This window comes from Sorex fumeus, unplaced genomic scaffold (assembly GCF_029834395.1).
Source record: "Sorex fumeus unplaced genomic scaffold, SorFum_2.1 ptg000030l, whole genome shotgun sequence".
NCBI classification, from domain to species: domain Eukaryota; kingdom Metazoa; phylum Chordata; class Mammalia; order Eulipotyphla; family Soricidae; genus Sorex; species Sorex fumeus.
Genome location: NW_026606087.1, coordinates 21682343 through 21695753, shown reverse-complemented (window position 1 = coordinate 21695753; position 13411 = coordinate 21682343). Strand labels below are relative to the sequence as shown.

Genomic DNA, 13411 nt, shown 5'->3' with positions numbered 1-13411 from the left:
TTTATATTACCTATTACAACTAAACGGCTAATGTGATGATCAAAGTATACTTCAGTATAAGAAAAATTTTGAAAATTGTTATGTCTCACCAGAAGGTCATTTGGCTCTTGTCTGAGGGTTTACTAGGCTCTTGTTGCTAGTTGAGACGTCGGTGTTAATGTTTTTGTTGACTGAGCTCAGTTGGCTTCTGTTTTACATCTCCCACCCAACCTGCTGTGCTCCTTCGGGGATGTCAGTGTTGTGGAGTTTGGAGATGTCTCTCCAGAAAACCCAGAGTATTTAACTGGGCATTGAATTTATGGTGGTGGTGGAGTGTGTGTCTGGCTTCGGGGGCTTCCAGAAGAGCGGGGAGGTGGGGGGAACTACCTCCATCTAGGCCCATCTCTGCTCCGAGTAGACCCAGAATTCGCAGGAAAAGAACCCTGGTGTACCTGAAGTTTTCAGCAGTTTGGCGTCTCACTGGAGCTCAGTTGTAGGCCATGGGCATGATGGTGGCGGCCGTTGGGGTGTGAGTGTGGCTGCTGGGGCTTTGGCCGGGCAGGGACTTGGCCTGACGCCTGTGCCAAGGTCACCCTGCAGGTCTCAGCCGGGGCCCAGGATATCTGAGAAATTTTTGTGGCAAGTTGAACTCTTTCGAGAGACATTCAGGAGTCTCAGAAGCCGGGGCCGTAGATGAGCTTACGCGGTGATGGCTGCGGAAATCAGCCCCATTGGCTTCTGTGTTATTCCCCCATCTAGTTTGGTGGCTTCTGCTGGGCTGTCGGTATTGTAGAGTGTGGAGATGTTCACACACTCCAGAAACCCCAGAATAGTTAACCGGGCAATGAACTTAAACGGACATGGTCGTGAGATGCGGGTGTAGATACAGGGGCTTCTGGAAGTACTTGCTTGGGGGGGTTTGGGGGGGAGGCTCTCCTCCCCAACTCCAGAAAGACCCCAGAGTTCTCTGTCTGGCGACCAGGTACCTGAGAGTTTTGGCAGTTTGGCATCCGCAGAGCTCAGTCATGAGTCAGTGGAGTTGGGCCACTGACATGGTGGCGGCTGTGGGGGTGTGAGGGAGGCTGCCAAGGCTTCCACAGGTCTGTCCCCCCCTCCCTCTCCCCCCTCATAGCATCCCAGAGTTTTCACCCAGGAGACCAGTGCACCCATGAATTTTTTTTTGTCTTTCATTTATTTATTTATTTTTAATTATTATTATTATTATTATTTTGCTTTTTGGGTCACTCCTGGCGATGCACAGGGGTTACTCCTGGCTCTGCACTCAGGAGTTACTCCTGGCGGTGCTCAGGGGACCATATGGGATGCTGGAAATCGAACCCGGGTCGGCCGCGTGCAAGGCAAACGCCCTACCCACTGTGCTATCTCTCCAGCCCCTTAAATTTTTTATTAGGGAAACACCATGAGGTACAGTTGTGGACTTACAAGTTTTTGTGTTTGGATTTCAGTTATACAGTGATGGAGTACCCATCCCTCCACCAGTGCCCATTCTCCACCACTAAAGATCCCAGTATCCCTCCCACCCCCCCCCCCCATCCCACCCCGCCTCTGTGGCAGGGCATTCCCTTTTGTTCTCTCTCTCTCTCTTTTTGGGTGCTGTGGTCTGCAAAAGAGGCATTGAGTGGCAATCATGTTCGGTCTATAGTCTACTTTCAGCATGCATCTCCCATCCTGGGGGCATCCTCCCAACACCCTTTACTTGGTGCTCCCTTCTCTAGCTGACATCTGCACTTCTATGTTCATTGCTGCACTGTTCACAATAGCCAAAATTTGGAAAAAACCCGAGTGCCCAAGAACAGATGACTGGTTAAAGAAACTTTGGTACCTCTACACCATGGAGTACTATGTAGCTGTTAGAAAAGATGAAGTCATGAGATTTACATACAAGTGGTACTACATGGAAAGTATCATGCTAAGCGAAATGAGTCAGAAAGAGAGGGACAGACATAGAAAGACTGCATTCATCTGGGGAACATAAAGTAACAAAATAGGAGACTAACACCCAAGAGTGGCCGAGATTAATACCAGGAATTTTGCTCCATGGCTTGGGGGCCAGCCGCACATGCTAGGGGAAAAGGCAGTTCAGGTGCACCCATGAATTTTTGCAGCTAGTTGTTGTCTTCCAAGATTTAATCATGAATCTGTAAAGTTGGGCCAGTAAATGAACTTACATGGCAGTGGTGTGGAATGTGGGTCAGTCCAGAAGTACAGGAGGGGTGGGGGCGCAGTGAACATACCTGTATAAGAACTGTTTTTATTTCCTGCCAATTTGAGCATGCTTTTCCACAGAGTCAGCTCTGACTGATTTGTCTCCTCGTTGCTGGTCTTTTACACCGCTGCCTACCTGGATTCAGACATTATTGTACTTTGTTGGGTACTGCATATTCAGAGGGTTTCGTTTTTTATTTTTTGGGTATTTTCTTTTTTTAAAAAAACTTTTTTATTGAATCACTGTGAGATAGACCCTTACAAAGCTGTTCATGATTGGATTTCTTTCAGTCATACGGTATTCCAACACCCATCCCTCCACCAGTGCCCATTTCCCAGCATCAATGTCCCCAGGTTCCCTCCCATCAACCCCCACCCCCTGCCTGCCTCCTCTATGGCAGGTGCTTTCTCTCTCTCTCTCTCTCTCTCTCTCTCTCTCTCTCTCTCTCTCTCTCTCTCTCTCTCTCTCCTCATGGTTTGCAATATTGATACTGAAAGGTTATCAGGAATACCCCTTTACCTACTTTTAACCCTCCGATCTTGTCCAGCGTGATCATTCCCAGCTATTATTGTCATACTGGTCTCTTCTCTCACCTACCCTCAGCCCCACACACACTGTGCTTTGTTCCAACCATTGACCAGTCCTCCCCTGTTTTCCCTGGCATACAGAGTGTTTTTTTTCCCTTTATTTTATTTTATTTTTTTTTACAGTTGTAGATTTACAATTTTTTGTGCTTTGGTTTCAATTATACAATGATCAGATACCCATCCCTCCACCAGTGCCCATTTTCCACCACCATGGATAATATCCCCCCACCCCCATCCCCCCATCCCCCCTGTCTCTGTGGCAGGGCAATCCCCTGTGTTCTCTCTCTCCTTTTGGGTGTTGTGGTCTGCAAAAGAGGCATTGAGTGGCAAACATGTTCAGTCCATAGTCTACTTTCGACATGCATCTCCCCTCCTGGGAGGATCCTCCAAACATCCTTTATTTGGTGCTCCCTTCTCTATCTGAGCTGCCCTTTCCTCTAGGATACCCGGCTGGCCTCTAAGTTATGGAGTAATCCTCCTGGTGCTGATCTCAGCTATTCTTGGGTATTAATCTCATACTTTGTTACTTTATATCCCCCAGATGAATGCAATCTTTCTAAGACATTGAATTTTTTATTGTATTTTTAATTTTGTATTAAAACAATTGTGATTTACAATGTTATGGATGGCTGAGTTTTAGGCATATGATATTTCAACACCAATCCCACCCCCTGTGTCACCTTCTCCCGGCCCCCACCCCGTCTCGCCTGTTTCCTTGATGGCGGGTTGCACAGTCCCAGTGGCTGCGGCTTTGAGAGCCCGTTTCAGTCTGTGCATATGGCGGTACCACTCACCTGTGCCACCAGTACGGAAGCCTGATGCTGCTTCTCCCATCATTTCCTGCTCTCTTCTCCGCCCTCCCCCCCCACCCCCCATTTCTATCCTTCCTGTCCTAAACACTGGGAAGACTTTGCTTTTAAAGAGTTATCGGTGTTGATCAAGTAAGTTGATCTAATGCCTAACAACACATTCTGTCCCGGTTTTGCTTGTCGATTGCTTCCCAGGAGAGTGGAATCGATGAAGTGAGTGAGGGGAACCCACTTCCATGCGGATGGGGGTTGAGGGACAGAGGCCAGGAGTGGCCTCGCAGGCAGAGCACAGTGTCATTCCACGTGGTGTGGTCTCTGCCAGCGCTGCTGCCCCAGAACTCATTGGTTTGTGGAGATTGTATTAGAGCCTACCCTTCCTGGGGTTGCATCCAAAGTCTTGCGATTCAACTCCACTTCAGCCCACCAAGAGCACACTGCTCTTTAAAAAGCTTCTGTAGGGTTCATTTCTGGTGAAGCAGCAAGAGAACATCATGATCTTGAGACTTGCACTTCTGAATAAACAAAGGAAAATAAAGCGCCGTCATACAATGTCGTTCCATTACAGTTTGAAAGATGCATCTATTACATGTGATCTCATAAGCTCTGGTTCCGTTTCCTTAGGGCTTTTCAGTAAAGCGTGAACCGCACAAACAGAACATTTTGTTCAGATCCCAAAGAAAACCTTTTGGGGGCCAGAGGAAAAATACAGCGGGAAAGGGGCTTGCCTGGCACATAGCAGAGAGACATTCCATCCCCAGCACGCCAGGCGGTCCGGTCCCCCTCGTCTACCGGGAGTGATTACTGAGTGCAGAGTCAGGAGAAAGCCCAGAGCGCTGCCAGGTGTAGCCCAAAAGCACAAAGCAAAAACAAACAAACCCCTTTTGCTCTTACGGCTTTCAGAACTCTTAAGGTTAGAGGAACCGCTTAATTCAGCAAGTTTTATAAATTTCTGGCCACTAGGTGGTGGTCTTGACTAGTGTGCCCTACCCACTTTAAACTCCAGGAAGCTTTCAAGAATACTGAACAAAGGAAAACCAGAGGGAGCCAGAAAGAGAGTTCAGGGGTGAAGGTGTTTGCCTTTGTGCAGCCAACTCACTTTTAAGGAACCTGAATTGACAGGAAAAGTACTAAATACAACGTAATGTACCTATGATTCAGTCAGTTCCATAGAACTCGCAATAACTTCTTTTGAAGAGTTCACACAGTGAGTAACTTTATAGAGGGAGGTAACCAGGACTCTATTTTTCAAGGCTTTACAGTTAAAAAGTGAATTTACAGCACTCAAAAGTCCTTCCTTTTATCACACAGAATTTTTTTCCCCATCACATAAAAAGTTTTAAAATGGTACTTTATTTTGGGGCTGCAGAGGTAATCCAGGGGTTAAGGCACTTACCTTGCAAGCAGCTGACCCGGTGTCGATTCTCAGAACCACACCTGGTTGCCTGAGCCCAGCCAGGAGTAAGCGCTGAGGCCCACCCACATTTTAAAAAGTACTGTTTTAAACTTCATTTTGCCTATTTTTTTCATTTCAGAATCCCGTGGCTTGTTGTAGCATTCATTTACTTCTGGTTTTTAAGCCACCAGAAATAGAAGCTTTAAGCAACCTCTTTTAGTTGGGATCTAGAGTCACTTTTGGTTTGCGTATCAGACACGCTTGGCGTGAAGACGTGGCTAGCTGATAAAATAGACACATCGGCTCTGCACTAAATCTTGGCTCTCAAGGAATTAGTTATTTTCGCCTTGTTTTTGCTGAGTTCGAGGGCGAGTCGTCCTCCCAGCACTTTGGCTGTGGTTAAGGAATGAATTATTTACCGGAGCTCAGTTATCTCAGACCCTGAGTGGGCCTTCTTACGACACCAGCTAGTCCTGTTTCCGGTGGAAGCGTTCCCAGAGTGAGTCTGTGGCACTTCCCTGGCCTCCTAAATCGGGCTTTTCCTGCCCCTTCCTGATGAGCCAAGGGTCTTTCTTTAAGGCCAGACTCTGCGCCTTCAAAGCTAATTGCCCAGTGGTGTGTCCTGTGTTCCAGCCTTGAGAACACCAAGGTCACCATGCCTGGTAAGTTCCTGTTTCCACTCTGGATTTCAGGGGCTTCTTTTTCAGTCCACCTAGGGTGTGAATGTTGCTCCTGACCTCACAGTTTCTACCACCGTTCTCCTTTTTTGATCATTATTTTTAATTCTTTTAATTTTGGGACCAGACCCAGTGATGCTCAGGGGTGACTCCTGACTCTGTACCCAGGGATCACTCCTGATGGTGCTCGGGGGACCCAGTGGGATGCCTCCCCACTGTTCTGTTGCTCTGACCCTCTGTCACATTTTTTCCGTGTTGGTTCTGTTGAGGATGACAGTTTATGTTTTGTGTGAGAGCAGAATGTTGCACCAGAGTCAGAGTGGTGTGTATAGTCCTGGACGTGTGTGTGTGTGTGTGTGTGTGTGTGTGTGTGTGTGTGTGTGTGTGTTTGGTCGTTTCTTCTTATACTCAAGGCCTTGGACAATATCTGATTCTAGGATGTACATTGTTGTGTTATTCAGAGGTGGGGAGTAGGATCTGAAAATTGGGATAAAAATACACTTAAATCCCCTCTGGTCTGTTCCTGACTCACTAGGGCCCTTGGTCGTAGGAGAGTGGCCAGTGCTCACCCTGGTCATCGGACTGCTGCCATGTGGCCGCCCGCTCTTACTCACCGTCTCTCCCGGCTTTCTCCTTTCCTGGACCCTGTTCTTACCTCCTGACTGACTTCGTACCCCGCCTGTTTGGCCTCTGGCCGTGATCTTGGGCCTTTGTACCACCATAGGTCTCGCCGGCCTCATTCATGACTTGGGAAGCTGGTCATCCTTTGCAGGGCGGATAGAACGCATGAGCCCACTGTTCCCAATTCTCACCAGTTTGTGATCTGAAAAGCTCAGGTCCAGTCTGGCTCTTTCCATGCGATTTGCAGCATTGTTTCTTATGGCCCTGGACCAGCTCTAAGTCGGGCAATTGTGTTTCGCCCCTGAGTTTCCTCCTCCCTCCCCCCGGCCGTGTTTCCTTTGGATTTGTCACTTCCTTTCTTTGTCGACTGCACTGCGCTCATGCGCGGAGCCGCCGGCGTTCATGGGGAATAAATGATTCATGTCATAATTCCTGGCCGCGAGGAGATAAAAATTTTATGCCGTGGGGTTATTGATCGTGCTTCAACCGTGCTCTGGAATGGGCTGGAGCAGCACCTTGAGGCCGCCCCAACTCGGTACAGATTTTAAAGACGCTTTGCGGCTCCTAATTCCTAGCTTGAATAGTTAATGAGTCTGCAGCTGAAGGCCCAGTAGCTGAATGGCCACTTTGTATCACCACCACCGGGGTACTTGAGTCTGGCTTTCAGGAAGGAAGGGGCAAGTTCAGGGGTCCCAGAGGCAGGCTGACCCAGTGTGCCACAGAGTTGGGCCAGGCCTAGGGGCTGTTGGTGGATGAATCTTGTGGTGATGCGGTGATGCTTTGCACTGACCACGTGCTGCTGGGTCTATGTGTTGACATCGACACTGAGCATGACCCTCTGGTCCTGGGCAGGAGGGAGGAAGCGGAGAATGGAAGCCGCTATGTGCTCCAGGCCCTCTCTAGCATCCGGGTCAGATGCTGGGAGAAGTGGCCGGTGCCTGCTAGGCCAGGATGGATTTGCCGCTCAGATGCCGGGTGGACACCCGGCACCCCATGCCCTGCTTCCAGGACTGAGCCCTCAAACACCGGTGCTGCACCTGGGCTCTGCTTCTGGCCCCTGTTTGGAATCCGTTCTTTTCCTACTCCTGGGCAATTTTTGACCCTTGAAGGTCTTTTTCCAAAGGGACTGAAGAAGGAGTCGTTCTGTATTCCCTTAACAAGAGAACCCTTACACCCAGAGAGAAAGAGAGAGAGAGGTGGGGGGAGAGGGGAGGAGAGGGAGAGAGGAAGAGAAGAGAAGAGAAAGGGCGGAGTGAGGAAGAGAGGAGAGAAAGACCGAGGGAAAGAAGAGAGGAGAGAGGGACCGATAGGATGAGAGCACATGCAGGCCACCTGTGTGTCAAAGGGGTGGGAGGAACAGGCCCACAGTGAGTGACACAGGCCTGGCCCGGCCACTCAGTGCCTTGGGATAAGTCACTTCATCTCTCTTGGTCCCGAGCACCAAACCCCGAAATGAAAGCAGGAGAAGCACCCTGAAGTGGAGAGCCGGCTGGAAGGATGCCGGGCTCCAAGTGGGTGTCGAGAGGGATAGTGGCCTCTGGGGGTGGGTGTGCCCTGGAACCCACCTTTGGAAGAGGTGCAATTAGGTCCCCACACATATGTGGCCTTGTAAACAATTTTTTTAATAACTGATTCTTTGTGCTTCTGTACATACTCCATTCATACTGGATTTGTTTTATTGGGTCAACTTAGGGAAGAAATTTCGATTGTGTGTGGGGCGGGGTCTGCCTTGGGGTTTGTTTTCGTTGACCAGCTGACTGAGGGTGCTGCTGTCTCTCCCCAGGAAAGTGGCTTCGTGCACATCCACACGCCCATCATCACCTCCAACGACTGTGAGGGCGCCGGGGAACTCTTCCAGGTTGAAGTAAGTTATTCTGTTTATCTGGGGAGTGTGTGTGTGTGTGTGGGGGGGGGGTGGTTACATTGCTCTTCAGTATTCATCCGAGGCTTTGTTTTCAGTTTAAGAACAGTTGTGTGGATAGACCAGGATCAGAAGATGAAATTTAGTCAGTAGTGAGCTCTAAAAAAAATGTGAAGTGAATCCAAGCGTCTCTAATATTCTGTCCTGTAACTGGAAAGTTTGCACGGTGACTGGGTTTCTAACTTCTGCTAATTTTGCTCAGCTTACCAGACTGGGAATTAATGGTTGAGAACAACTTAGAGATCAGTTAAATGCCTTTTGGACAAATCCAGCCTCCAGTTAACACTTTGGTTATAAATCATATTTTCAAAGATAAAGTAAAATAGAAAAGTCTGCATATGAATATTTCTTTAGATCTTGCAAAAAGTGTTTTCTTTTCCCATGAGAAATAATTGAAGATTTTATAACTCGGGAAGGCTCCTAGTCTAATTATTTGTTCAACAGTCAGTTTTGAGCTGCTCGTAGCAGCCTGCCCTTGTCTCAGGTAATGTAATAGTTAACCATTCTCACCGTCTGCGGGCACATGAAAGCCTTTCGTGCCCGCGTTAGCGGTCTGTTTGAAGTAATTAGCCAGCTGTATGGTAATATATGGATGAATGGTGCTTTTTAGATTTCATTTAGTTACTGATAATCCTTATCTCAAAGAAGTCCTGATACTAATACATTTGGATGTTTTCATCAAGATTCATTTCTGACTGCTTTCTCTCCTTCAGTATTTTCTGACCTTTATTAAGGATATTTGTTTACATTGCTGAAAAGTGTTCCCTGGAAGAGTTGTCCTGATTTGTTCAAGTCATCCAAATTAATAATCGTATACTGTTTTTCTGTCCATCTGAAGTAGGAGTAAATCTGTATATCTGATTTCAAACGAAGCAGCATATGATAAGATAATAACATAAATTATAAAAGAAATTCTCTTCTAGGCATTTCTCTTTGAGCTATAATACTCTTCTGGCTATTGAAGTGGAAAATAATTACCTGCCTTTGATACATTTTTTAATGACTTAATCTAAGCCACTGAGTATTAAAAATGAGTGACAGGGAAGGAAAGATGTCATTTAAAGGGGTTTTTTATAGAGAAGGAGATCATCATTAGAGACTCAAGTAAAAGAGTCTGCAACAAACTTAAACAATACTCCATTTGGAGCTGTCTCCTCTGCCACCAGGGAAATCCCATAAGCAAGTCCTAATGATGATAATTAATGTGTTTGGACCTCAAGACAGCATGAGGCCGGTGATCTAATATGTATCAGGACACCAGGAGAGAAAAATGGGTGCTAAACAAGGGCTCTGTGTTTGGGGGCCAGGGAGAGGAACTCGCCTTGTCCCTTCCGGGTGTCGGAGACACTGTCAGGATTACTGTCCTGGGCTCCTGTCGTCCGAACCATGTGTTGCTGCTACGCTCCTGTACCCCCTCTTCACTGTTTTCCGAGCTCTTGCTCTGAGATGCGTCTTCTCCTCTGCCCATATCTTCTCAGCTTTGAGCTCACTGCTCCTTCTCCGAGCTCGTACCTGTCCCGGTGGCCTCCTTCAGAGGTTTCCCCGACCACCTGTAGACACAAGAGTTGCAACCTTAGCAGCCTGCTTTTAGAATGACTGGGCGTCTCATGCTTAAATTCGTCTCTTTCTAATGCTCTTTTCAATTCCATTTTATTTTTTGGTTTTGGGAGCCATACCCAGCAGTGCTCAGGCCTTATTCCTCTGGCTCTGCACTCAGGGGTCACTCCTGTCAGTGCACAGGGGGACCTTATGGGACGATGGAGGTCGAACCTGGGTCGGCCACATGCAAGGCCACATGCATTACCCGCTGTATTATCACTCCGGCCCCTTCCTAATGATCTTTGCATGCTAATAAAAATGAAGTGTCGGTGACTATTTAAAGATAAGGTTAGCTAATGTGCCCCAAGGTTTGAGGGAAGGAATCAGAGGTCAACTTGCAACGCATAGCAAATACAAGCTTCTTCTGGTGCCTTTTTGGGAAGGGCATGCCTCTGCCATTATTTCCGTTTTCTTCTGCATCATTTCCCGTTCCTACTTGAAGACTTTGGGTCTCTGCTAAGGTTTGGGGTCGGCTGAACGCATGTTTAGGAGGTTGCATTCAAGGCACTTGTTTGTTGTTCCACAGACGTTTCGGTCCATCTGTGTTCAAGACGCTTTGCTGAACGGCAGAAGGGACAGAAACACAGAGTGGAGCTTCTGGCCTGTAGAGCTGGCTGAGTTGCCGGGGGTTGGGGGAAGGAGCATGCTTCTCCTTGACTCTTCATGTCGTGGACCTCACAGCATTTCTTGATGGTACACTTTTCCTGCTTTGTTCCCACGATTACAGTTTTTGCAATGCCAGTTTGTATCTGCAAAGATAAGAGAGTAACAGTGGGAATGAGAAGTCAAGGCCCCAACCAGATGTCAGTGGGGACTAGGGTGCAAGAGCTTTGATATTGTCTCTATTTTTTTTCGTTTTATTTTATGTTGACGGTGCCTGGAATTGAGCCCAAGGTCTCCCATATACAGCATGTGCTCTGCCTGGAGCCACACCCCTGGCCCTGGTGTAATTTATAGTAAGAAGACGTGTCTGACTATTTGTCCCTGTTTCTCTCACAGAGTCCCTAGAATGCATGGCTGTTCCTGAGTGCCGAGCACTAGCTTGAAGGTGTCTCCTTGTTAGATTTATCAGGTGACCTGGGAGAGCACCCACCGGGGGCCGGTTGCCAGAACCCAAGTAGGGATCAGGGCCTGGAATCTTAGTCCCACCCCTGCCTCTCAGCAGGCAGAAAGCTGGAGAGTGAATTAGTCTCCAGTGTCCAGATAGCTGATTGTTCGTGTCTGTGTAAAGAAGCTTCCAGATAAACTAAAAAGAACAGATCCAGAAAGCGTCCAGGCTGGTGACGGGGCTCTGGGGAGAGCTCGAGTCCCAGCACGCACACCTCCCTCTTCCATCTTTTTGTTCCTGAATTCCATTTTTAATTCCAGCCTCTTCCCCCCACCCCCCCCACCCCCATCTTTTGGTCACATCCTCTGGTGCTCGGGGGACTGAGTGCAGTGCCAGTGATCAGACTATGCTGGCCATGTGCAGGCCAGCACTGCGTCCGCTCCACTGTTTCTCCCCCTGCTTCCAGTCCTGATGCCGGCCTTTCTCCCTGGCCTGAGATGGTCTTGTTGCTTTGATGGGTATTTCCCTCGTAATGGTGACAGTGAACTCTTCTTCATACACCTGCTGACCACATGGATGTCCTCCTTGGGGAAGTGTTGATTCATCTCCTCTGGGGTTATTTGTTTTCTTGTTCCTGAGCTTTGCGTGTGCTTTATGTATCTTGGATATTAGCTCTTTATTTGATGTATTGTGAGCAGATGTTTTTCCCCCATTCATAGGGTGTCTTTATTTTAGCCCAGATTTTTTTGGTTCTTGTCAAACCTTTTATTTTATTTTTATTTATTTATTTATTTTTTGCTTTTTGGGTCACACCCGGCAATGCACAGGGGTTCCTCCTGGCTCTGCGCTCAGGAATTACCCCTGGCGGCGCTCAGGGGACCATATGGGATGCTGGGAATCGAACCCGGGTTGGCCGCGTGCAAGGCAAACGCCCTACCCGCTGTGCTATTGCTCCAGCCCCATTGTCAAACCTTTTAAATACAGCCCCATTTATTTCGTTCTACTTTTCTTTTCTTTGCCACTGGAGTCAAATCAGTGACTAAGGCCCATATCCTTTCGCACTTTCCTCTTCCCTCTCTCTTCCCTCCATCGTGTCCCTGGTTCCTTTCCACCCCCAGCCTGCCCCACTTGGCAGGCATACAGCAAAGCTATTTCACATTACTTGCTCTCAGAAAACTTAAAGGAATGGCAGATGAAATTGTCAGAAAAGAAATAAATCAAAGTCAGTTTGTGATGATTACTTGCTCTGCGCGTTTAACCTTTCTTCATCTAGGAGAGAGCAAGCACAGGCACCGGTAGTGAGTACCCTACTCACTGCCACATGGTGGCGAGTTTCTTCTGTCCTGCAAAGGAGCAAAATTGGTTTCAAGGCCGTAAATTCCCTAATCTGTTGCCTGTCCATGAAGTTGATATCGTGCCTTCAAATCTAAATGACAATCTCGTAGGCAGAGTATAATTGATGAGATGTTCATTTTGTTGGATTTTTGTTCCATATTCTTCCGTACACTTCCGACTTACAGAGTCTTCCTTTGATGGCTCTGTTAGACATCTTACGGAATCTTCTTTGTAAGTAATTTGGTTTTTGCTCTTGCTGCTTTCAATATTCTGTCTTTGGGTTTTGTCATTTTGATTGTAACGTGTCTTGAGTTTTCTTAGGTGAGTCTATTTTCACTGGGACCCTTCAGGTCTCTTGGATCTTGGTGCCTATGATCCTCGACTCTGGGAAGTCCTTACAGAGGGTTTCTTTGACTGTTGTTTCTTCGTCATATCTGCCTCCCTGTTCTCCAGGGGTTCCAGTGATTCTTCCATTGTTCATACTGAAGTGCAGTAACAAGTCAAACAGGCGTAAGACCGGATTTGCGAATAAACACTGTGACTTACTGGGAATTACAGCATAGGACTTGGGGCTGTGCTCCAGTGCTGGAACACCTGCCCTGAGGGGTGTTTCATCCTCAGCCCCTTCCCACACGCTCACAGTGAGCCTCACCACTGCCATCAACTTGTGACCCGCTCAACATGCACTTCTCCAAGTGTGCGAGCACTGCCAAGTGTGTACCCTGAGTCCATGTACCTCTCCAAGCGTGCAGACACTGTCAAGTGTGTGACCCTTGGTACATCCACCTGTCCAAGTGTGTAAGCACCCTGTCTGTGACCCTCGGAACTTGTATCTCACTCGTGTGCCAGCACACCGCAGCAAACAAGGGGAGGAAGGAGAAAAACAAAGAATTAAAGTTGAATCGGTGGGAGTGTAGGCGTGCACAGTTGTAGAAGGCAGATTCTTAGTTCAATCAGTAACTCTGCTATTACTGATTGCAAAAATACTCCGCAAAAATATTGAGGCCGTTAGTTCCATGTCTGTAAGCGATAGTTTGTCTTCAATATAAGGGATAGCCTCTACTTTCAGTGAAATTATTTATGTCTCAAAGCTTTGGCACAAAAAAGGAACTTGATAAATTTGACTTGAGATAAAAGGGGAGCTGGTCGATTTCTCCTCTTGCTAGAATTCAAACACGTTTTTGGTTTTTTTCTTTTTTTTTTTCCCATTTGAAA

The 13411-nt window shown here is 47.5% G+C and overlaps 1 protein-coding gene across 3 annotated transcripts in view; it reads left to right on the top strand.

Annotated features, from left to right (window-relative positions):
- The window catches only part of NARS2 (asparaginyl-tRNA synthetase 2, mitochondrial), a 149703-nt gene that overhangs the window by 16980 nt on the left and 119312 nt on the right, over positions 1 to 13411 (top strand). For all 3 annotated transcript variants that reach the window (XM_056116053.1, XM_056116052.1, XM_056116051.1), the window contains one exon: positions 8077 to 8157. In XM_056116053.1, coding sequence (XP_055972028.1) covers positions 8077 to 8157 — 81 coding nt within the window. The remainder of the gene's footprint in view (positions 1 to 8076; positions 8158 to 13411) is intronic.